This window comes from Heteronotia binoei, chromosome 21 (genome assembly GCF_032191835.1).
Source record: "Heteronotia binoei isolate CCM8104 ecotype False Entrance Well chromosome 21, APGP_CSIRO_Hbin_v1, whole genome shotgun sequence".
Taxonomy (NCBI): Eukaryota; Metazoa; Chordata; class Lepidosauria; order Squamata; family Gekkonidae; genus Heteronotia; species Heteronotia binoei.
Window position 1 is genome coordinate 36,552,829 of NC_083243.1, and position 26,517 is coordinate 36,579,345.

The window sequence follows — 26,517 nt, forward strand, 5'->3', positions numbered from 1 at the left end:
TTCAGGATGCTGTTAAGGTTGCGGGTTTTCCTGTTAAATGCTTTTATATATTATAGAAGGCAAATTTGTGTGGATTTTGATGAGGGATTTGATCTTCCTTTCAGAACTCATCCTTGTGGAAAGGGATAAGATGGGGTACAGGGAGCAAGTCCTGTGTGCCTGTGGCATGGAGGTGGCAGCAGAGGCCAGAGGAGGCCCCACCTGGATGGAAGGCAACAGCTGCCCCAGGAGAGAGTGAAGCAAGGACAGGAATGGGTTAAGAGATGAGCAGGGCTCTGAGGAGAGAGGGGCTGTGCTGGGCTTGGCTGGAACCAGTAGAGCCTCAGGGATAAAAGGGGTGATGTCAAGAAAGACAAGATGGGAAGGAAGGCATGCTAGCTGGGAAAGGCTGAGAAGGCACAGAGAAAGGAGAAAAAGGAACCAGAGAAGAAGTTTAGGTGTTGGGCAAGGTAAGGCAAGCTGAGGTAAGCAGACTTGGTAGAACTGCTGCATGGCTGGTCATCACTTTGAGGTTTTAAAGGGGAAAGGCAGGCAGGTGAAAGAAAGCATGCTTGCGTGGATATTTATGTGGAGGTGATTCTTGGCAATAAAGGGAGCTTTAAGGAGCACCATTGAGTCTAGGCGAGTCAGCTGACCATGGAAGACACTGAATCATGTCCTACTGTTCCCTAGTGGTGCCATAGTGTCCTAGATAGTCTCTGCTTCTGTGGAAGTTTCTTTTTGTGCAATGACAATGATTTTCCATGGGTCCTTCACATGCATACGCGCGCGCGCACACACACACATGGTTTTAGAGGAAGAACACTCAGCAGCAGTAACTATCTAGTGTGTATGGAACTTGTTATAGAAATGTTGGTCATTTGATTTCAGAATACTTTTTTTTTTAAAATCTATTTCCATCTGAACATGAATGCCATCCTATTGCTACTCATGGGCACCAAGAAAACATGATTTGTCTGATGTCCCAAGTTTTTTTCATGTTGAGATGGAACATGCTCACTGGACCTCAATATGAATTGAATTGAATTGAATTGAAATTGAATTGAAATTGAATTGAAATTTTTATTTATACCCCGCCCTCCCCCGCCGAAGCAGGCTCAGGGCAGCTAACAACACAATGACCAATGGTACATTAATAAATAAAACAATAATAAACAACATAGTAACCAATGGTGCATTAATAAAACAATTACATTAAGAACATTAAAATTAAGCATTAATTTAACCTTAAAAACCAGTAGAACATTAATTAAAACAAACTATAACATTATCATTGACGCTATTCTAGTTAGTGCTAATGGCGGATTTTCTTCGTTGTAAAATTGTGCTTCAGCTGTTCATAAAAGCTAATTTAAAAAGGGTGGTCTTGCAGGCCCTGCGGAACTGATCAAGGTTTCGCAGGGCCCGCACCTCCTCTGGGAGTTGGTTCCAGAGATATGGGGCCGCAGCCGAGAAGGCGCGGGTGTTCTGTAGTTTAACTTCTCTTGGCCCAGGGGTAGTCAGTCTGTTTTTTCCTACTGATCTCAGTGCTCTCTGGGGCTCATACGGGGAGAGACGGTCCTTCAGGTAGGCCGGTCCTCGGCCATATAGGGCTTTAAAGGTAATAACCAGCACTTTGTACTGGACCCGGTATACAATATCATATTACTGTAGGGCTCGTAGAAGGAATTAGGAGAATTAAGACTGTTGGTGTCCACAAAAACACACGTATTTTGATAAATATTTGGAATCAATTTTTACAATGCAGAGCATATAAATATTCAGAAACACAAACCCTGAAAGTAATGTATATCTGAAGTACTTTTGGATGCTTACATCGAAGAAGTTTGAATAGTTGCTCATAGCTGAATGATGTGGCTGGGTGACTTTGACCATTGCCGGTTCATGTGAGTTTTTTGTTCTTCTGTTTCCCCAAATGATCTAAATGAGAGTATAGACAGGGGAAACCTGGGTAATAAACATAATTTTAAAAAATAAATATAACCTTAGGCCAAGAATTCACGGCTCAGCAATATGACATGAATGTTAGCCAAAAGTAAAATCAGAGGGGGGGGTACTCTATGCAGAGGCAAAAGAGCCCTCGTATTCCCCTGCTTGAAGTCAGAGTAATCCTGAGCAGAAATCAACACCCACAATCAGGAGACACTTCCAGATGAAACATCTCCAAGGAAATCATGCAATGAATAAAATTTGTACTTCATATGGATGAGCAGCTGTATCTTTCATTATGTTACCAAATTATGCATCAAGAACATGATTCTTCCTTTACAGATTAACCCCTGAAATGTCCATTTTTTATCATTCTTTGCTGCTTGCTGGACTCTGTGCTTTGGCCCACTGCCATCTTGTTCCTGAGATCTGGGAACATCCTGACCACCACTCTCCTGATGAAGATAAAGGTAGAAGCAAAACTTTGACCAGTTGGGAATTAGCCCAGGGCAATGATGATGTTGCTTTTAAATACTGCCACCATCTTGCTTTAAAGGCCATTGGCAAGAATTTTTTCTGTTCCCCTGTGGGTATTTCCATTCCCTTTGCCATGCTATCCATGGGGGCTGAATCGGACACTCTGAGGCACCATTTTTTAAAACTTGGGTTCAATCCCAAAGAACTCAGTGAGCAGAAGAAGAAGGAAGGTATTCGTAATTTCCTTCACGTGCTAAAGTGCCCTGAGGCTGAACTCCAGATGAACACTGGGAATGCCATTTTTACAGACGACAAAGTACAAGAGCTTCAGAAGTTCTTGGATGATGCTGAAAATCTCCACCAAAATTTCCCTACATCTGTAGAAGCTGAGGACCTTATCAACGCCACAGACAGTGCCTATGGCAAGTTAGTTGACCTCATCAAGGTTCTTGATCCTGAGTTTGTGATGGTTTATATAAACTATATTTTCCTGAATGGTAAGGCAAGACAAATCTCGTTTTCACTTGCATTTAGTCCTTTCTTTATATACATATAACTTTTATTTGGTTAACATTAGATGTCTGTATTCCAAATGTTGTCCTTTGCAGCAGATTTCTTGTCAGGGATATTATCATCTGCCTCCAGTAAATCCATTCATGGCATGAGTTCAAGAGTCCCCAATTGCCCTGAAGTTAAGCTTTAAGAATAGTTTTCCTTGATTTTGTTTTCTGCTGTTCTTAAAAGGACTGGATTCTCTTCTTTTGGCTTGCTTTACAATTTTAAACAGTTTTTTTTAATGTGCTTTTATGGAGTTGTTACTTTTAAAAGTCTATCCTCTTTGCAATCTTCTGCTTCTCTTTTTTATTGTTGTTGGTCTACAGTCATTCTGAGAATTTTTCTTTGTTGTGTTTTGGGGGGAACAGTTCCATAGAATAACGGGCTTTGCCTGTTTGTTTGTATTTAAATTTTAATTGTTGCCACAGGTTCTGAACAAAATTTCTAGTGAGGTTTTGATGATGATAATGATGATGATATTGGATTTAAATCCTGCCCTCCACTCTGAACAAGAGTCTCAGAGTGGCTCACAACCTCCTTTATCTTCCTCCTCTACAGCAGACACCCTGTGAGGTGGGTGGGGCTGAGAGGGCTCTCACAGCAGCTGCCCTTTCAAGGACAACCTCTGCCAGAACTATGGCTGACCCAAGGCCATCCTAGCAGGTGCAAGTGGAGGAGTGGGGAATCAAACCTGGTTCTCCCAGATGAGAGCCCACAGACTTAACCACTACACCAAACTGGCTCTCTTTTAGTTTTAGTTTTAGTAACAGTTTAGCATAAGTGAACTTATAGGTATTTTTAAAAATAAGGTTGTTTACCTCAGATTCTCCAGTTTGATGTTGATTCTGTTTGCATTTGGAGGCCAGTTTGACTGGTGGTTGCTATTCTGTGTTTGGCTATTGGTTTCTTTGCATTCCCCCACCCCAAGAAACAATGGAGACAAATAGAATGGGTGGGGGCACCTGCAGAACTGGTTCCTCTGGTCCAATTCACTTGCAGCATTTGGATTCCTGATAGCTTGTTGTCATTTGGTTGAAAAACAGCCACTCCAGCCTCCCCCCAGTCCCCTATAATGAATAATGGAACAATAGCAATTCAAAGATTCCCCCAGTGTTCAACCACAAACCGTTAATTCTTCAGAAAGGTCACAATCAAATCCAGTGCAATGCTTAATTCAGAATATAAGAATTCAGAATATAATAGTGCACAAGTCTTGTTTCAGCTTCTGTATGAGCCCACCTTCTGGCTTAACCCCCATCTTTTTCTTTGTCTTCATAAGCCTATACAGAGAATCCATTCTATAACCAGCCTACTCAAGAACAGGACTTCTTTGTGGATAATGTTACAACAGTGAAGGTTGAAATGATGCATAAAGCCGGCTACTACAACACTTATCATGATCAGGAGCTGTCCTGTGAGGTGGTGCAGATTCCTTACAAAAGCAATGCTTCTGCATTGTTCATTCTACCTGAGCCTGGGAAAATGAGGCTGGTGGAAGAGGCCATGGGGGAAAAGCTTCTTCAAAGATGGCAGGATTCACTGAGACCAAGGTAAGCTAAGTGTGATGAAGTGGGTACATATGAACATATGAAGCTGCCTTATACTGAATCAGACCCTTGGTCCATCAAGGTCAGTATTGTCTACTCAGACTGGCAGCGGCTCTCCAGGATCTCAAGCTGAGGTTTTTCACACCTATTCGCCTGGACCCTTTTTTTGGAGGTGCCAGGGATTAAACCTGGGACCTTCTACTTACCAAGCAGATGCTCAACCACTGAGCCACCGTCCCTCCCCTAAATATGGTAAGTAGAATATGGTAAGTAGGCTGAGGATACTTCCAGTCCCTACTAACCTGGCAGTGGAAACTTTAATTTATGACCATCTCTCATTCCCATCAGATGTGAGAGAGTTTTTATTCTGAGAGATTCAAAAAGTGGAGAAGTTCTGGAAGATGCTGATAATATAGATCAATGATCTATAGTGGAATGGTTCATAGATACTTTCAGGGGCTTTTTTGTAGAAAAATCCCAGCAGGGACTCATTTGCATATTAGGCCACACCCCGTGGTGCCAAACCAGCTGGAACTATGTTCCTGAGTGATCCTGCTCAAAAGAAAAAGCCCTGGAGATTTGTGATTCTCAATGAAACTGGGCAATATTTCAGGTTCAAGCCCTGAAACCAGGGGTTGTTTTGTAGAAAGATAGGTGGCAGAGCTCATTAACATCTCATTAGCATATACTGCCCCCCCTCCCAGCCAAAAGCAACTCGATGCAAAAAAGGAGAGCCCTGAGTGAGTGAGACCTGCTTGGACTGGCTAGAGATCCAGCCAGCCCAAGCAGGCTTAGCTCCCCTGGGGCTCTCCTGGGCTGCTCCCCCCCCAGTCAAAAGGCCAGCAAGCCACCCGCCACATAATCATATAAGAAGTGGGTAGCCCAGGCTTGTCCAGGAGTTAATGAGGGCTGCTGGGGGCATGGCAAAGCTCCTGGTGGCTGGCTGGCTGGCTGCTCTCCTAATCCAGGGATTGTTGTGCAGCTGTACCTACTATTCAATGGACAAAGTAGGTGGAGGGGAAACCCTCAGAAAGGTTCAGGAGCTGTGCTCCTGTGAGCGCCTGCTGAATCTGAGGCCTGCCTGAAACAAATGGTCCAGTGAAAGTCACACATGCAGGAGTTTCCTGTTCTTGCTTATGAAAAAAAAAACTTATCTGTCTCATGTACAAAAATTGCCCAGTTGCTCAGAAAGTTCCCCTTCTGAAAGCAAACCTGAAGTCGCAGTTTCTATGAGTTTCACCTTGGCAGAATGAGTACTCAGTTTGAGTCACATGAGCTGATTAAAGAACAAGTTTTTTTATTCAAGGAACTCCAGTACAGGCGATACAAAGAGGGAGAGTGCTCTGTGGCTCATGGAAAAGAAAGAGTCTATGCGTTCTCAGAAATTGGCAGATGTAGCCTGAGACTAGAATTCCAGGCAGACACACAAGGAAATGACACTTAGAAGAAGAAGAAGATATTGGATTTATATCCCGCCCTCCACTCCGAAGAGTCTCAGAGCGGCTCACAATCTCCTTTTCCTTCCTCCCCCACAACAAACACCCTGTGAGGGGGATGGGGCTGGAGAGGGCTGTCACAGCAGCTGCCCTTTCAAGGACAACCTCTGCCAGAGCTATGGCTGACCAAAGGCCATGCTAGCAGGTGCAAGTGGAGGAGTGGGGAATCAATCCCGGTTCTCCCAGATAAGAGTCCGTGGACTTAACCACTACACCAAACTTGCTCTCCACACCAAACTTGCTCTCCACTTACAGTGGAGAACAATAGAGACCCCAGTTTTCTGTCTGACAAGCTTTCCACCTGCTGTTCCCTGCAAAAGCTTTTTCTCTTTTGTTGCACAGCAGGCATTGCATATTCCAACAGTTCTTGCTCACAGTCAGAATATTACACGTTAACTCACAATCCTATTAAAACCCACCATTTTAGCTAGCTTTCTGAGTACAAGGTGAAGAGTTACACCATTGCTATAATGATCATTGGGACATGTGGTTGTTTTTAAATCCAAGCTATTTGTTTTGTGTTAAATCAAATTGTAAAGTTCAATACAGTGTTCAATACATTATGTGTTTTTTGAAAAGGTGGATAGATCTGTACCTTCCGATGCTTTCACAGTCAATTGATGCTGAAGAGATATCAAGAAGTTTAGTTACAATTGATGTATTCTCAGACGAATCTGGAATTCTTAGGAAAGCTGAGCTGAATATGTGCAAGGTATACTTCCTAAAATTCATTTTGCAACACAGATACTTTCCATAGAGAACAAAATAGTCGGAAAGAATTTCCATGTGGCTATAGTGCGATGCCCCACTGTTGGGGGGAAGTGTCCATATGACATCATGCTCGTGCTGAGAATGTTTCAGGAGGCTCTGGTTAACACCAGCTGGTCAGTACCTGCTTTTTGTTCATGTGTGGTGTATCTGGGTGGATTTTTCCCTTCTGCAAAAAGATATGAGTATTTTCCTTAGAAAAAATTATTTTTGAGGGCTCTATGTGTATGGGTTAGTAGCAGGAAAAGACCACCACATTATTACAAGTATTCCTGCAAATGCTTAGAAATGAAGAGAAAGTGCCAGGGACTGAATCTGGAACTTCCTGGGTACAAAGTAAAGCCTCTGCAATCATGGCTCTTCCTGCTAGGGTTGTTGGGAGCTGTAGTTTTTACAGCCTGCCAAATGGAATCAGAGGGCTGAGAATACCACCGTTTCAATCAACCAGGAGTCTGGTTAACATCCAGGAAGAAAGGAAGAATCTGGGGCTTGCTTTAGCCCGGTTTGCCTCCCTGGAAGGGAAGAGGCAGAGGTCGCCCATTAGTCTTAACGGCTAGCTCCCCGCTCCCTCCTGTCAGTCCTAGGAAGATCGGCCCTCCCACCCGCCCTGTCTGTTATGTAGGCGTTTGCTGATTGCCTCATTTGGGAAGCTGGGTAGGAATTTTTTACGCCCCAGCAGATTAGCTGTTGCTGGGTGTGTGTTTTTTGCCTACCCTGCATAGCAGTGCAGCGGATTGTGGAACTGGCTATCGGGAGGTGCTGTTAAATAGGTGGTCACTTTAGTTGGAAGGTTTTTGGGGTTTAGGACACTATGCGGCTAGGGGAGGACTGTGAAGCATCCCCCTTTTGGGGAATTAGGGGTCTAGCATGAGCAACCTTGGGGTTTGGAGTCCCGGGTTTGGAGAATGCAGACCATCCTGGAGGCTCGGCTAGAGGATGCCTTTCCGTCAAGACGTGCGTCTGGGTCTGGGCTTTCTGGTGCGTGCCTCCCTGCTGGGCCTGCCTGGAAAGAGCTGAGTCACTCATCTCTGGCTGGGGTGCTGGGTCTCTCACCCGCTAATGGCAGGGGAGCAGTTGCGGTGACCCCTAGCCCTGGCCAGGCCACTGGTGGGGTGCCCTTGCCGTTTATTTGATATTTAATAAAGTGGCCCAATTTTATTCCAATGCATTGTGTCTGACTTTTTATTCCGAACTTGGGGGGCAATTACCCCTCTCCGACACTGGTGCTGTGCAATGCCAGGTCTATCAACAATAAGATCTCAGTTCTCTACATAGTAGAGATTTTGCTTATTAACACATTTTCTGGAACCAAATCAAAAATCTAAACAAAGAACCTGAACAACATCCTCGGCTATATGCACATTCTTAGATGACCACCATAACCACAGAGTTCCATCCGGATGCCAGTGGGAGGCATTGGGGTACAGAACAAAGTTGTTTCAAAGGAATTATCTCATCTTGAGTGAATTCCTATATCTAGAAATAGAGATGAGGGTCCTTTGGACCAATGAGGTGCACCAAAAGACTAGAAGCAAGAACTTTGTGACCAATCAACTAGACCTGATTTGCTATCAAAATTGTATAATATGTTATGTTTTGTGAAGGAACCCTGAGGAAAAACTCAGGGATGATTGTTGGTACAGAGAGATAAGAGTTGTTTTTCCTCCTTGCTATCGATATGCAATAAAAGGATCTCCGGATCACCTCACTTAGACCTCTGGCTATTGAGTCTCTTAAACTGGACTGGGGACTCAACTCTTGGCACCGATGGTGTGTATAGCACTAATGTCTCCATGAATGACATTAGATCCTTAGTCTGCAAGGAGGTTTCATCCTCAGCATGGACACTGCATCCTCAGTGTGGTCATTTCAGGACTAAAATCCTGGAATACGTCAACACCCAGGCAGACACCGCCTCCATCAGGGCAGGCAGGACACTGGCTGGGGTGTTAGGCGGGTGGTACACCAGCCAAATGGCCAAGCTCTCCTTGACTTCACAATTGCCCTCTCACCACACCCCCTCCAGCCTAGAAATAGCAGCTCTCCAGCAGCCCTTGCCTCACTCAATGTACAGCAGCCAAGAAGGTCAGAACGCCTGCTCTGGCTGCAACGCCACTGAGTATGTTCTCCGCAGCTGAGAACAAAACGTCTGGAAGAAAAACTTTCTCCAGTAGAACACGGCACTTGAACCGGAAAGATTCTACAAACCCTAATCTCCTAAGATATTAAATACTTTTCTTTTATTTGGAGGACTAGAACAGAAACAAAGTTGCTCACTTCCCCTCCCCCCATTTTTTTTGGAATTAATTCTTGCTTTTACTTTCCTTGCAGGCTGGCCACAAAGCTCATATGAGTATCCATAAGAATGGCACTGAAGCTGCTGCTGCCATGTTCATTGAACTGGTCCAACCTTCTGTGCCTCCCGAAATGAAAATATACTTGCCCTACAGATTTGTTATTTATAACGAAATTATCAATATCACCTTATTGTTCGGGAATGTTGTGAATCCTAATGAACCCTAATCACTCAGCTGCCATGTTCGGGAGGCTCATATAACACCCAAGTCCCGGCGTAATGTGTGCAAACAATTTCTTCCAGAGCAAATAAAAAAAAAATAACATGATATGAAAACACACACAAAAAATCTGTTTGTTCTTTCTCCTGTACAGAATTTCTTGTTTAAAGAATACATCATTGTCAGTATGGCAGCAGATGTAACCTAGTGGTTAAGATGATGAGGTATGAGCCACAGGGTCCTCCATTCCAGTCTTAGCTCCACCACAGACTCGCTGAGTCATGTTAGGCAGAGAGCATTGTCCCTGAGCCTTGAGTTGCTGTCTGCCATAAGGGACCATGAGAGGAAAGACATTATGTAGCCTAGGGAAAGTGGCTCCCAGCCAGAAGAAGCCTCTCCTGACCCACAGAAGGTGCTGACTGCCACTCACAGTAGACAATATTGACCCTCTCTAGGCTTAATGGTTTGGTGTAGTGGTTAAGTGTGCAGACTCTTATCTGGGAGAACCGGGTTTGATTCCCCACTCCTCCACTTGCACCTGCTGGAATGGCCTTGGGTCAGCCATAGCTCTGGTAGAGGTTGTCCTTGAAAGGGCAGCTGCTGTGAGAGCCCTCTCAGCCCCACCCACCTCACAGGGTGTTTGTTGTGGGGGAGGAAGGTAAAGGAGATTGTGAGCCACTCTGAGACTCTTCGGAGTGGAGGGCGGGATATAAATCCAATATCTTCTTCTTCAACCAGCATAATGGCAGTTTCATATGGAAATTCATGTTCTGTGGCTCAAATGCCAGAAATGGCCTTGAAATAAACCAAGCTTAAGGGTGATGTCATACAATGCTTGAAAACTGCAGTTCCTTGGATGTAAATCTAGCATGAGTAGGAAGAGAGGAGATGCAGAGAGCTGCACCTCCCTTACACAGAACAGATGCTGCCAGAAGGTAACATCTACACAATCATCCCACATCACAGGTGGAGCCTTAATCAAAGGAAAAGGAGATAACAACATAACTAACATTTCCTAAGATATTAAATCATTTATTTTGATCAGGAGGACTAGAACAGACACAATGTTGCTCACTGCCCCCCCCCCACCTTTGGGGATTAATTCTTGCTTTTACTTTCCTTGCAGGCTGTCCACAAAGCTCATTTGAGTATCCACGAGAATGGCACTGAAGCAGTTGCCACCACTTTCAATGAAATGGTCCAACCTTCTCCATGCTCTGAATATATGCTATGCATATCCTTCCAATATGTGGTTGTAAGGGGCACTACCGGTATCGCCTTATTATCTGGGAGAATTCTGAATCCTAATGAATTCTAAGAATGTCTTACAGAGCAAATTTAAAAAAAAAAAATAATCTGATAATCTGGAGTCTGAGAAAACACAAACACTCTAGGGGCTTGTTCAGACGCACAGTTTAATCAGTTGTCGCTGCTGTTTTCTACCAGATTAAAAGTGTCTAATCAGATAGCAACATCTGCCTCCCGGTAGTCAATCGTTGTTGCTCCCCTCCAATCCTTCTCCAAACTGGATTATTTTGTTACCTGCACCTTTGCGGGGGTTTTTTTAGTTGTCCAGTTTCACCTCATAGCTTTCTCCGTCTGGATAGTTCTGCTGCAATATTAACCAACTTCCGGATGTCTGAAGGCTGTCCCAGAGCAAAAGCAGCCTCAGACATCCAGTTTACAGTTGCCATTTTTTTACTACTTAGCGATATGCGCATAATGCATAACCACATAATGTACTCATGCGCATTATGCTCTTGTGCACATAACAGTGGAGGAAACAAAAAAAGAACTGCATGGTGACATCATGTGGACGGGAGAAGACAGTTTCATCACAGAGTGATTCGAATTGCAGTATGGCAATCTGATCGATAATACCTGGAACAAAGATATTCGGAACAGAACCGGGTCAGTTCAACACAGACTCAACATGCTGTGTGAACAGGACCATATAGAATTTCTTGTCTAAAGAATGCATCATTGTCAGTATGGCAGCTGATGCAGTCTAGTGGTTAAGATGATGAGCTATGAGCCACAGGGTCCTCTATTCAAATCTTAGCTCCACCACAGACTTGCTGGTTCATGTTAGGCAGAGCATTGTCCCTGAGCCTTGAGTTGCTTTCTGCCATAAAGGACCATTAGAGGAAGGACCTTAAGCAGCCTAGGGAAAGTGGCTCCCAGCCGGAAGAAGTCTCACCTGGCCCACAGAAAGTGCTGATGGCCACTCCTGAGTCCCTTAGAGCTACACTGAAAAAGTTACTGCAGCCTCATCTCCATGTTCCTAACATCCTTCAAAGGCTAAGCTCCCAGCCACAACAGTCTTTCCGTCTCATAGGTGTTTTCGCTAACACTAAGCAGGAGTCCGCAGACGTAGGGCTTTTTCATATTTTTCCAATTGATTCTTGGAAGGGTGAGCGTGTAGCATTGCATGAAAATGGAAATAATTGTAATGAATGAACAAGCTACAGCTTAGACAAAGTTTACAGTGAAACAGGGAAGCAGACCGGTTTTGCCTGCCATTTTACTTCTGTGTGGCTGCTGTTTTGTGTTGAAGTGGTTCCACATACAGGTATCCCTTATGAATTTGTGATGCATATTTTGGATTGAATTTCCACACCCAGCCATTAATTAAAAGAATTAATACACTTGCGACATTTCACAACTGGAATTTTTTTATTGAGTAGTACATCTTTAAGTGTTATTTTTTCTTCAGGAGTCTGTTGCACACGGTGCTTTGTGCTTGTTCTCTAATTCCACATCCCATGTGACTCTTCTTGGTTGTCTGGCAGGATATGTAGCAGACATCCATCAGTGGCTATTAGCTACAAGGTATTCGTTTTAACAATTTATTGATAGCATATGGTTACAAAACTTAATTATTCTTAATTATTTCAGTATTAACCTATATGACATTTCAATCCCCCCTCCCTCCAATGTTGACAATGAGGTTATAAATTCAAATTCAATACTAAAGGTACTACTAACTGATCAAAATTCAATATATATGTTCTTACTACTAAAAAATTGTCCAATGTCTTTTTACTTTCCACTCTTTCTCCATATATCCTTTAAATTTCCTCCACTCCCTTTTAAATATCTCTAAATCATAGTCTCTTAGTGTTCTAGTTAGTTTGTCCATTTCACACCACGATAAAACTTTCATGGTCCAGTCCCATTTCTCCATGAAGAAACCGAAACCACAGGAATCCAAAACAATGTGTCTTTTCTTCAAATATCTTTCAAGGCTATTGTTTTTACAGCATCCAATTTTCACAGGCTGAATTCTCTTCCAATTATGCCTTCATTCAGTTCAGTCTATTTAAAGTTCAACAGTTTGTGGGCATGTATACACAACAAATCTCTATTCTTCTTTATGCGTCACCGACCACGAACTGCCAACTCCCTCTCTTATTTTCAAATTCTTTTACTGCTGTTCACTTTCAAGGTTACAGAGTTCAAGCTTAACAAGGTAAAGTTTTTTTTTTATTCAATTATGCTTTGCCTTCGTCTGTTTATAATCCACTTAATGTTTAAACTGTATTCAAAGTCTCTCAGAGTGAAGATAAGAATAGATTAATGTACCTTGTAGATATTCACAACACCACGGCTCTTGTTATCTTGCAATTAAGTCAGTCCGCTTTAGAGTGTTTGGATTCTGACAGGCTTGAGTCAAATTAATGACTTTAGAATCACTGCAGATAATGGTTGACAAGTCCCATAAACGCCAGACATCAAAACCTGAAGGAGACAGCTCCCCATCCCCCCCAGATCGATATCAACAGCTAAAGGAAAGAAACGTCGTCTTGGATTAACCCTTGCCTAGGGTTAATGGGCATAGACCCCTTCCAAAGAGGTCTTTAATACCCTGAACAGTGAAAATAAAATCCCCCTTTGTTAGGGAGCTGCAGCCTGTCTTCCAGCCAAACCGGAAGCCCCCTCTATTAGCTACAAGGTATTGATGCAACTCTCTGTCTGGGGCAGTGATGCGCCATATTCTTGGTGCTTGGGGGAGGACTTCTAGTGTCCTGGCCCCACTGATGGACCTCCTGATGGCACCTGTTTTTTTGGACACTGTGTGACACAGAGTGTTGGACTGGATGGGCCATTGGCCTGATACAGCATAGCTTCTCTTATGTTCTTATGTAGGATCTTCACATGTCTTATTTCTCCCTTCTCTGTGTTGTCATATCTGCTTTAACATCCAGGCTTATGATGCTGCCAAAAGTCCAATCAACTGCATTTTTTTATGCCTGTAAAGATTCAGGGCATTTTCACATGTGCACCCTCTCTCGTGCTATTTAAATTTATATGTCTGATCATTGTCCAAACAGAGAAAAGGCAGACAAGAGGCATTTGTAATGTGATTGAACATTCTGGCCAATGTAGACTTTCCATTCATGTTTCACATCTCATTGAGCTGAAAACCACACTTCATGAAAATTTATTTTTTATTTATTTATTTAATAGGCTTCTATTCCACCTTATCCCATAAATGGGCTCAAAGCGGATCACAACATATAAAAACAACAATAAAACAATGAAAATGCTACTTAGAGATTTTTCAGTATTGTTTAACCCAAGACTACTCTGTACAAAATAGAATAACAGTGAGGGGAAGAAAAATCAGCTTTGGATTTCCTGTAGTAGTTTTCCCTTTTTTTAATCTCTGAAAAATGCTCCTTTTTCCTGCTTCCTTCTTTCCTTTGCACCCATGAACAAACACAGCTTTATCTGCCCCCTGCCTTCAGTTTTCTCTTTTTCTTTAACCCTAACAGCCCCCCCCCCTCCTGAGCTGGGGAATATCTGGAAATTTTGGAATGGAGCCTGAGCGGTGGGTGTTGTCTTCTGACACACTTCCGGTGATGTGAGGGGATGCGGCATAAAATATCTTATGCAAATAAGTTATGCTAATGAATTCCTGGAAACCTTGTTTTATGAAATGCCCCCGATTATGTTGCAAAAAATGCAAGCTAGTGACCAATTTATTAAGAAGTATATAGAAATCAGTCCAAATGTCCAAAACATGTATATTCAAGTCCCAAAGTAGTGTGGTGACAAGCCAATCAATTAAGTACTTGTTTCTTTCCAGTCTTCATCAGACCTGGGACCAATATTGATTCAATTATATAGATTTTTTACACAATTTTCAAAAAAGAGGGACACAGAGTGTCTCCAGTAGCAATTTCACATCAGCTACAGCTCAGTATGTGGCTTCTTGTGCTGAGCTGTAGACGATGTGAAATTGCTACTGGAGATGCTCTGCGTCCCTCTTTTTTGAAAATTGTGTACAAAATCTATATAATTGAATCAATATTGGTCCCAGGTCTGATGAAGACTGGAAAGAAACAAGTACTTAATCGATTGGCTTGTCACCACACTACTTTGGGACTCGAATATACATGTTTTGGACATATGGACTGATTTCTATATATTTCTTAGTAAATTGGCAACTAGCTTGCATTTTTTGTTGCGTTATCCATTATAGTGACCTCCCTCGGATTGTATTCTAACCCTGATTATGCTGTGCAGAAAGTCTCATCATCATTTCAGACAGAATTCTAATTACTATAAGCCTCTGCACAGATATTTATAGGGAGAGGCAGGGTATAAATATTGTATTTCATCTGTGGTAATACAGACGGAGTCCTTTTTACTGAATGTTCTGGAAAGAAGTGCACAAGGGAAAGCGGAGCTCTTTTCAGGACGCTGTTAAGGTTATGGGTTTTCCTGTAAAATACTTTTATTTATTATAGAAGGCAAATTTGATGAGAGATTGAACACATCCTTGTGGAAAGGGATAAGATGGGGTACAGGGAGCAAGCCTTGTATGCCTGTGGCATGGAGGCCAGAGAAGACCCCACCTGGATGGAAGGCAGCAGTTGCCCCAGGAGAGAGTGAGTGTCACCAGCGTGATGATGTCACTTGCCAGAGGCTGGAGCGGACTTGGCAACCCTAAATGACAATGATTTTCCATGGGGCCTTGCACACGCATGCGCGCACACACACACACATGGTTTTAGAGGAAGAACACTAAGTAGCAGTGACTATCTAGTGTGCATGGAACTAGTTATAGAAATGTTGGTCACTTGATTTCAGAAAACTTTTTATTTCAGAATAATTTTCTTACATTTGTTTCCATCTGAACATGAATGCCATCATATAGCTACTCATGGGCACAAAGAAAACATGATTTGTCTGATGTCCCAAGTTTTTTTCATGTTGAGATGGAACATGTTCACTGGCCCTCAATATCACATTAATGTTGGGGTCTGTAGAAGGGATTAGGAAAATTAAGATTGTTGGTGTCCACAAAAGCACACATATTTTGATAAATATTTGTCCCTTTGGAATCAGTTTCTACAATGCAGAGCATATAAATATTCAGAAACACAAACCCTGAATGTAATGTATATCTGAAGCACTTTTGGATACTAACATCAAAGAAGTTTGAATAGCTGCTCATAGCTGAATGATGTGGCTGGGTGACTTTGACCATTGCTGGTTCATGTGAGCGTTTTGTTCTTCTGTTTCCCCAAATGATATATATGAGAGTATAGGCAGGGGAAACCAGGATAATAAACATTTAAAAAAATAAATATAACCTTAGGCCAAGAATTCTTGGCTTGGCTATATGACATGACTGTTAGCCAAAAGTAAAACCGCGGGGGCGGGGGGTGTACTTTATGCAGAGGCAAAAGAGTCCTCGTATCCCCCTGCTCAAAGTCAGAGTAATCATGAGCAGAAATCAACACCCACAATTAAACCAAGATTCCATTGCTCGGGTATATGACATTAGGGTTAGCTAAAAGTAAAATTAGGGGTGGGGGGAGAGATTGTGGGGTATGCAGAGACCAAAAGGGCCCTAGTATCTCCTAGGGTCATCCATTGAGTGAAGCTCACCAGAAATCAATACATACAATCCAAAGGGGGTTCCAGATTAAACATCTCCAAGGAAATCATGCACAGAATAAAACTTGTATTTCATATGGATGAGCAGCTGTATCTTTCATTATGTTACCAAATTATGCTTCAAGAACATGATTCTTCCTTTACAGATTAACCCCCCAGATGTCCATTTTTTATCATTCTTTGCTGCTTGCTGGACTCTGTGCTTTGCCCCATTGCCATCTTGTTCCTGAGATCTGGGAACACCCTGACCACCACTCTCCTGATGAAGATAATGGTGGAAGCAAAACTTTGACCAGTTGGAATTTAGCCCAGGGCCATGATGATGTTGCTTTTAAATATTGCCACCATCTTGCTTTAAAGGTCATCGGCAAGAATTTTTTCTGTTCCCCTTTGAGTATTTCCATTCCCTGTGCCATGCTATCCATGGGGGCTGAATCAGACAGTCTGAGGTGCCATTTTTTAAAAACTTGGGTTCAATCCCACAGAGCTCAGTGAGCAGAAGAAGAAGGAAGGTATTCGCGATTTCCTTCACATGCTAAACCGCACTGAGGCTAAACTCGAGATGAGCATTGGGAATGCCATTTTTACACATGACAAAGTGCAAGAGCTTCAGAAGTTCTTGGATGATGCTGAAAATCTCCACCAAAATTTCCCTACATCTGTAGAAGCTGAGGACCTAATCAACACCACAGACAGTGCCTATGGCAAGTTGGTTGACATCATCAAGGTTCTTGATCCTGAGTTTGTGATGGTTCATATAAACTATATTTTCCTGAATGGTAAGGCAAGACGCATCTTGTTTTCACTTACACACACACACGCACACACACACACACACATATATATATATATCCATAACTTTTCTTTGATCAACATTAGATGTGACAGAGTGTAGTGGAAACGTCCCTCAGGGCCAGGACACTAGAAGTCCTTCCCCAAGCACCAAGAATATGGCGCATCACTGCCCCAGACAGAGAGTTGCAACAATACCTTCTTGCTAATAGCCATTGATGGATGTCTGCTACATATCCTGCCAGACAACCAAGAAGATTCACATGGGATGTGGAACTGGAGAACAAGCACAAAGCACTGTGTGCAACAGACTCCTGAAGCAAAAATAACACTTAAAGATGTACTACTCAATAAAAAATTCCAGTTGTGAAATGTCTCAGGTGTCTTAATTCTTTTAATAAATATGACTTGCCTCAACGGCTGGGTGTGGAAATTCAATCCAAAATATACATCACAAATTCATAAGGGATACTTGTATGTGGAACCACTTCAACACAAAACAGCAGCTACACAGAAGTAAAATGGCAGGCAAAACCGGTCTACTTCCCTGTTTCACTGTAAACTTTGTCTAAGCTGTAGCTTATTCATTTATTACAATTATTTCCATTTTCATGCAATGCTACACGCTCACCCTTCCAAGAATCAATTGGAAAAATGTGAAATAGCCCTACGTCTGTGGACTCCTGCTTAGTGTTAGCGAAGTCACCTATGAGACGAAAAGATTGTTGTGGCTGGGAGCTTAGCCTTTGAAGGATGTTAGGAACATGGAGAAGATGAGGCTGCAGTAACTTTTTCAGTGTAGTTCTAAGGGACTCAGGCGTGGCCATCAGCACCTTCTGTGGGCCAGGTGAGACTTCTTCCGGCTGGGAGCCACTTTCCCTAGGCTGCTTAAGGTCCTTCCTCTAATGGTCCCTTATGGCAGAAAGCAACTCAAGGCTCAGGGACAATGCTCTGCCTAACATGAACCAGCAAGTCTGTGGTGGAGCTAAGATTTGAATAGAGGACCCTGTGGCTCATAGCTCATCATCTTAAACACTAGCCTGCATCAGCTGCCATACTGACAAAGATGTATTCTTTAAACAAGAAATTCTGTATGGGAGAAAGAACAACCATGTCCTGTTCACACAGCATGTTGAGTCCGTGTTAAACTGACCCGGTTCTGTTCCGAATATCTTTGTTCCGGGTATTATCGATCAGATTGCCATACTGCAATTCGAATCACTCTGTGATGAAACTGTCTTCTCCCGTCCACATGATGTCACCATGCAGTTCTTTTTTTGTTTCCTCCACTGTTATGTGCACAAGAGCATAATGCGCATGAGTACATTATGTGGTTATGCATTATGCGCATATCGCTAAGTAGTAAAAAAATGGCAACTGTAAACTGGATGTCTGAGGCTGCTTTTGCTCTGGGACAGCCTTCAGACATCCGGAAGTTGGTTAATATTGCAGCAGAACTATCCAGACGGAGAAAGCTATGAGTTGAAACTGGACAACTAAAAAAACCCCCGCAAAGGCGCAGGTAACAAAATAATCCAGTTTGGAGAAGGATTGGAGGGGAGCAACAACCATTGACTACCGGGAGGCAGATGTTGCTGTCTGATTAGACACTTTTAATCCCGTAGAAAACAGCAGTGACAACTGATTAAACTGTGCTTCTGAACAAGCCCCCAGATTGTTTGTGTTTTCACAGACTCCAGATTATCATGTTACTTTTTTTTTAAATTTTGCTCTGTAAGACATTCTTAGAATTCATTAGGATTCAGAATTCTCCCAGATAATAAGGCGATACCGGGAGTGCCCCTTACAACCACATATTGGAAGGATATGCATAGCATATATTCAGGGCATGGAGAAGGTTGGACCATTTCAATGAGAGTGGTGGCAACTGCTTCAGTGCCATTCTCGTGGATACTCAAATGAGCTTTGTGGACAGCCTGCAAGGAAAGTAAAAGCAAGAATTAATCCCCAAAAGGGGGGGGGGGGGGGTAGTGAGCAACATTGTGTCTGTTCTAGTCCTCCTAATCAAAATAAATGATTTAATATCTTAGGAAATGTAATATCTGAATCTTCGCATCAGTGAGGCCGTGGGCCAACACCTCATGGTCAACCATATAGAATGCTCCCTATAGATCTAGGAGTATCAGCAGCACTGAACCGCCATTATCCAGATGCCTCTGGAGATTATCTACTGAGGTAACCAGCACCATCTCCATCCCACGGGCAAGGCAAAAAAGAAGACTGTAGATTTATACCCCACCCTTCTTTCTGAATGAGAGTCTCAGAGCGGTTCACAATCTCCTTTATCTTCTTCCCCCACAACAGACACCCTGTGTGGTAGGTGGGGATAAGAGAGCTCTCCCACAAGTTGCCCTTCAAGGACAACCTCTTTGAGAGCTATAGCTGACCCAAGGCCATTCCAGCAACTGCAAGTGGAGGAGTAGGGAATCAAACCTGGTTCTCCCAGATAAACGTTTGCACACTTAAACAATACATTTAACCACTACATTGAACTGGCACCAAAGCCGGATTGGAAGGGGTCCAGGATGTCAGTTTCCTCCAGGAAAACTTGGAGCTGCGTTGCCATCGCCTTCTTGCCCAGGAATGGTAAATTCTATACTGGGCGGTAGTTAGTAGTGACCATAGGGTCCAAAGATGGTTTTTTCAGGAGAGGGTGAACCACTGCCTCCTTCAAAGCCCCTGGGAATGTCTCTGATAGCATGGGTGCATTGACAATTTCCCACAGAGGAATCCCAACCTCATCACTGCTGATTTTAATCAGCCACGATGGTCAGGGATCAGGGGGGCAAGTGGTTGGTTTCACAGCCACCAGGGTCTTGTCAACCTCCTCCTGAGAAAGCGGGCTGAACCGGTCCAAAACCAGACACAAGGATAGGCAAGGGGCCTCCAGTTTGCGTATTGTATCCAATGTGTCTGGGAGGTCACGGTGGAGTGATGAGATTTTATCTGCAAAATGATTCACAAAAGCCACACAGCCAATGGCCAATTCTCTAGCATTTGGGGTGCTTTGAGGCAAAGAAGTCAAAGACCAAATTAATTTAAATAATTCAGCTGGGTGCGATTTTGCAGACGCAATGGAGGCCTTATAGAACTCCTTCTTTGTGGCCTTCATAGTCATCTCATAGGTTGAATGAAGGATCTATAGAATGCTCTTAAAGCCTCATCGTGAACTCTTCACCACACTCTCTCTAGTCATCTTAGCGCTTTCTTCATCTGTCTCAGCTCCACAGAATACCAAGGAGTTAAGTGGTCGCAAGGGCGAAGAAGGTGTTGGGGGGTGACCATTTTGATGGCTTTGGAAAGATGGGCATGCCAGTCTTTCACTAGACCATCTAATGGACTTCCAAGGGGAATCAGTTCCTTCAGAGCCCTTTGGAACGCATTAGGGTCCATAAGGCTCCACAGGTGAGCATAAACGCAGTCGCTGTCTAAAAGGGAGGAGCAGGTGCACATAGCTGGGCCTTCAAGGCAAAGTGGTCTGACCATGGCACCACATCTGTGGTAATACAGTCCACCATAATCCCTGAGGCAAAGATAAGATCCAGTGTGTGACCCTCTTGATGTGTGGGAGCCAAAACAAATTGGGAGAGCTCTAATGTAGAATTCAGATTCAGATCTGTATTAGAACATACACACAATGCCAATTACATTGCACCAACTCTAATTATGTAGCCTGCAGCACTCCAGCAGCATTCATGAATCAGTATTACTTGAATGGCCAAAGTATATTGCAAAGCATTCTACAGTATTGACAGAGGCTAGAATATAGTAAAGATTAGTAGAGATTGTGCTTATTATTTTGCTCTACATAGTAGAGATTTTGCTTATCAACACATTCTTTGGAACCAAATTAAAAAACCTAAACAAAGAACCTGAACAACATCCTCGGCTATATGCACATTCTTAGATGACCACCCTAACCACAGAGTTCCATCCGGATGCCAGTGGGAGGCATTGGGGTACAGAACAAAGTTGTTTCAAAGGAATGATCTCATCTTGAGTGAATTCCTATATCTAGAAATAGAGATGAGGGTCCTTTAGACCAATGAGGTGCACCAAAGACTAGAAGCAAGAACTTTGTGACCAATCAACTAGACCTGATTTGCTATCAAAATTGTACAAATATGTTATGTTTTGTGAAGGAACCCTGAGGAAAAACTCAGGGATGATTGTTGGTACAGAGAGATAAGAGTTGTTTTTCCTCCTTGCTATCGATATGCAATAAAAGGATCTCCGGATCACCTCACTTAGACCTCTGGCTATTGAGTCTCTTAAACTGGACTGGGGACTCAACTCTTGGCACCGATGGTGTGTATAGCACTAATGTCTCCATGAATGACATTAGATCCTTAGTCTGCAAGGAGGTTTCATCCTCAGCATGGACATTGCATCCTCAGTGTGGACATTCCAGGACTAAAAGCCTGGAATACTTCAACACCCAGGCAGACACCACCTCCATCAGGGCAGGCAGGACACTGGCTGGGGTGTTAGGCAGGCAGTACACCAGCCAAATGGCCAAGCTCTCCTTGACTTCCCACACCAGGCTCACACATTCAACACTGGCAATCTTTGTATTAGGGAGCACCCTGAAGGGATAAGAATCCTGGATTAGCAACGCCATGTCCCCCCTCGCCCAACTGTCTGAGACTGCTGAAGGACCGAGAAAACTGGGGGGATCAGCTGCCACTGAGCAACTGTTTCACCATCCTACACCCAGGTCTTGGTCATGCAAGCCAGGTCTACCTACTTTTCCACCAGGTAATCCCAGAGAGCTGAGATCTTATTGTTGATAGACCTGGCATTGCACAGCACCAGTGTCGGAGAGGGGTAATTGCCCCCCAAGGTCGGAATAAAGAGTCAGACACATGCATTGGAATAAAATTGGGCCACTTTATTAAATATCAAATAAACGGCAAGGGCACCCCACCAGCGGCCTGGCCAGGGCTAGGCGTCACCGCGACTGCTCCCCTGCCATTAGCAGGCGAGAGACCCAGCCCCCCAGCTAGAGCTGAGTGACTCAGCTCCCTCCAGGCAGGGAGGCACGCACCAGAGGGCCCAGACCCAGACGCATGTCTTGACGGAAAGGCACCCTCTAGCCGAGCCTCCAGGACGGTCTGCATTCTCCAAACCTGGGTCTCCAAACCCCAAGGCTGATCATGCCAGACCCCTAATTCACCAAAAGGGGGATGCTTCACAGTCCTCCCCTAGCCACATAGTGTCCTAAACCCCAAAAACCTGCCAACTAAAGTGACCACCTATTTAACAGCACATCCCGATAGCCAATTCCACAATCCGCTGTACTGCTATGCAGGGTAGGCAAAAAGCACACCCCCAGCAACAGCTAATCTGCTGGGGCATAAAAAATTCCTACCTGGCTTCCCAAATGAGGCAATCAGCAAATGCCTACATAACAGACAGGGCGGGCAGGAGGGCCGATCTTCCTAGGACTGACAGGAGGGAGCGGGCAGCTAGCCGTTAAGACGGCCAAACCCCGCCCCCAACATTGCACGCCCAAACGGGCGACCTCTGCCTCTTCCCTCCCAGGGAGGCAAACCGGGCTAAAGCAAGCCCCAGATTCTTCCTTTCTTCCTGGATGTTAACCAGACTCCTGGTTGATTGAAACGGTGGTATTCTCAGCCCTCTGATTCCATTTGGCAGGCTGTAAAAACTACAGCTCCCAACAACCCTAGCAGGAAGAGCCATGATTGCAGAGGCTTTACTTTGTACCCAGGAAGTTCCAGGTTCAGTCCCTGGCACTTTCTCTTCATTTCTAAGCATTTGCAGGAATACTTGTAATAATGTGGTGGGGTTTTTTTGCTACTAACCCATACACATAGAGCCCTCAAAAATAAATTTTTCTAAGGAAAATACTCATATCTTTTTGCAGAAGGGAAAAATCCACCCAGATACACCACACATGAACAAAAAGCAGGTACTGACCAGCTGGTGTTAACCAGAGCCTCCTGAAACATTCTCAGCATGAGCATGATGTCATATGGACACTTCCCCCCAACGGTGGGGCATCCCACTATAGCCACATGGAAATTCTTTCCGACTATTTTGCCCTCTATGGAAAGTAACTGTGTTGCAAAATGAATTTTAGGAAGTATACCTTGGACATATTCAGCTCAGTTTTTCTAGGAATTCCAGATCCGTCTGAGAATACATCAGTTGTAACTAAACTTCTTGCTATCTCTTCGGCATCAATTGACTGTGAAAGCATCGGAAGGTACAGATCTATCCACCTTTTCAAAAAACACATAATGTATTGAACACTGTATTGAACTTTACAATTTGATTTAACACAAAACAAATAGCTTGGATTTAAAAACAACCACATGTCCCAATGATCATTATAGCAATGGTGTAACTCTTCACCTTGTACTCAGAAAGCTAGCTAAAATGGTGGGTTTTAATAGGATTGTGAGTTAACGTGTAATATTCTGACTGTGAGCAAGAACTGTTGGAATATGCAATGCCTGCTGTACAACAAAAGAGAAAAAGCTTTTGCAGGGAACAGCAGGTGGAAAGCTTGTCAGACAGAAAACTGGGGTCTCTACTGTTGTTCTCCACTGTAAGTATCATTTCCTTGTGTGTCTGCCTGGAATTCTAGTCTCAGGCTACATCTGCCAATTTCTGAGAAGGCATAGACTCTTTCTTCTCCATGAGCCACAGAGCACTCTCCCTCTTTGTATCTCCTGTACTGGAGTTCCTTGAATAAAAAAAAACTTGTTCTTTAATCAGTTCACGACTCAAACTGAGTACTCATTCTGCCAAGGTGCAACTCATAGAAACTGTGACCAGGTTTGCTTTCAGAAGGGGAACTTTCTGAGCAACTGGGCAATTTTTGCACATGAGACAGATAAGGTTTTTTTTTTTTCATAAGCAAGAACAGGAAACTCCTGCATGTGTGACTTTCACTGGACCATTTGTTTCAGGCAGGCCTCAGATTCAGCAGGCGCTCACAGGAGCACAGCTCCTGAACCTTTCTGAGGGTTTCCCCTCTTCTTCTCCACCTACTTTGTCCATCGAATAGTAGGTACAGCTGCATAACAATCCCTGGATTAGGAGAGCAGCCAGCCAACCAGCCACCAGGAGCTTTGCCATGCCCCCAGCAGCCCTCATTAACTCCTGGACAAGCCTGGGCTACCCACTTCTTATATGATTATGTGGCGGGTGGCTTGCTGGCCTTTTGACTGGGGGGGGAGCAGCCCAGGAGAGCCCCAGGGGAGCTAAGCCTGCTTGGGCTGGCTGGATCTCTAGCCAGTCCAAGCAGGTCTCACTCACTCAGGGCTCTCCTTTTTTGCATCGGGTTGCTTTTGGCTGGGAGGGGGGGGGCAGTATATGCTAATGAGATGCTAATGAGCTCTGCCACCTATCTTTCTACAAAACAACCCCTGGTTTCAGGGCTTGAACCTGAAATATTGTCCAGTTTCATTGAGAATCACAAATCTCCAGGGCTTTTTCTTTTGAGCAGGATCACTCAGGAACATAGTTCCAGCTGGTTTGGCACCACGGGGTGTGACCTAATATGCAAATGAGTCCCTGCTGGGATTTTTCTACAAAAAAGCCCCTGAAAGTATCTATGAACCATTCCACTATAGATCATTGATCTATATTATCAGCATCTTCCAGAACTTCTCCACTTTTTGAATCTCTCAGAATAAAAACTCTCTCACATCTGATGGGAATGAGAGATGGTCATAAATTAAAGTTTCCACTGTCAGGTTAGTAGGGACTGGAAGTATCCTCAGCTTACTTACCATATTCTACTTACCGTATTTAGGGGAGAGACGGTGGCTCAGTGGTCTGTCGGTCACTTCCGGGTTCCTGTCCTGCATCTCGACCTGTGTTATTAGTGACAGGCTGCTTCGGCAGGCCGCTGCGCCGGCCCCCTGGGTCCCACAACGATGGGACCGATGCCACAGGGACGGGCTCGAAACACTCTATAACCCCTCAAAAGAACAGCAGTCTAGCTCGCTTCCCCCGAGCCCTGCCGCCATAAGCCTCAAGGGGGCTCATTTTGCGGCATCTCCTGGCGGGAGGGTGGCACCCGCACGGGACACATATCAAATGAAAGAGGGGGCGCAGGGCTATCAGAAACAGCCAGCGGAGGGAGTCGCGAGACCACCCCACTGGGGGATCCACACCCCGAAAGTGATGAAGGTGGCGCAGATAGAGCCAACAGAGCAAACAGGACCAAATAAATAGGCTGCATTATGCAGCACAGTTGAGAAAGTGCCGTATCCCATATACTGATGAAGTATATACAGGATTTGAGAACAAAATTGTTTCCGGCGGTGATATTTGGGGGATTTTTGGGGACGTCACAGGAAGTGCTGTGAAGTCACTTCCTGTTTCCGGCAGTGGCATTTGGGGGAAATGATGTCATTTGGGGGAAGTGATGTCACAGGAAGTGATGTCACTTCCCATTTCCGGCAGGTGACGCGGGGGAATGATGTCACAGGAAGTGGTGTCACTTCCTGTTTCCGGCGGTGGCATGACATCATCGGAAGTGACATCACCGGAAGTGACATCACTTCCTGTTTCCGGCGGCGCGCGCGCTCCTACCTCCCCCCCCCCAAGGTGTCCCTGGCTGGCCTTCAGACATTATGGTCACCCTAGGTCCACTAGATAGCACCTCTTGTACTGGTAAGTCAGTTTTTACTAATGCATCCTTCAAATTATGAGTTCGTCTGAAACCAAATATTGGAGAGGATGAACAGCCAGGTATATCTGACACAATATTCCAATGTTTTAAAATAATTTTCTTTATAACGAACACTCATAGGGAGTATTGAAAAGAGCACAAGACCCTTCTTGAAGAAATGCCTGACTCATTCTTATCCTTTAATAAATCTTCCCTCCTTCTTTCAGCCCATTGTTTTGCCTGATTTATAACTCTAAGTGGATTTACCCCGTTCTACAAATTGATTTGTTAATGTCTTTCTTGCTTGTGAGTAATCAGTCTATTGAGTGCTTTTAATTTTTTAATTCGGAGAAACTGACTGAATGGCAAATTATTATGGAGGTGGGGGTGATGAAAAGAAGAATAATGCAGGAAGCTATTGCCCACCATCTTCCTATAATTTCATATTGCCAAAGTGTTAGACTGTGTTCTGTATAGATCACTATATCCAGAAAGACCATCATTGTCTTGTAAGAAAATTGGATAGTATCATGATAAGGTATTTTTATTGAGTGTTTTGTACACAGTTGTTGGTTGTTTTACTGCAGGGGAAAAGTGTAAGCAGTTACCCATTCAATTATATTGCAAGTGATCTGGGAAGAGCTCCTCCCTTGTTCCAGCATCTGGGATTCTGCTTCTTCCACCATTCATATTTATTTTATGTGTGACTGTTGATGCAATTTATTTAACCTCATCCTTAGAACTTGTAAGCTCTTCTGAACTTGAACACTATAACATGCATACTGGATGGGGGATACACTTCTGGATAGCAGTGTGCGTAAACAAGATCTTGGGATATGGGTGGACCATAAGGT

The 26,517-nt window shown here is 43.9% G+C and overlaps 1 protein-coding gene across 1 annotated transcript; it reads left to right on the forward strand.

Annotated features, from left to right (window-relative positions):
- Nucleotides 1–2,548: 2,548 nt before the first annotated feature.
- LOC132589560 (alpha-1-antitrypsin-like) lies at nucleotides 2,549–9,295 on the forward strand. The gene is made up of 4 exons (XM_060262327.1): nucleotides 2,549–2,903; nucleotides 4,241–4,511; nucleotides 6,584–6,716; nucleotides 9,104–9,295. The coding sequence occupies exons 1-4, from the start codon at nucleotides 2,549–2,551 to the stop codon at nucleotides 9,293–9,295; spliced, it is 951 nt and encodes a 316-aa protein (XP_060118310.1).
- Nucleotides 9,296–26,517: the final 17,222 nt, after the last annotated feature.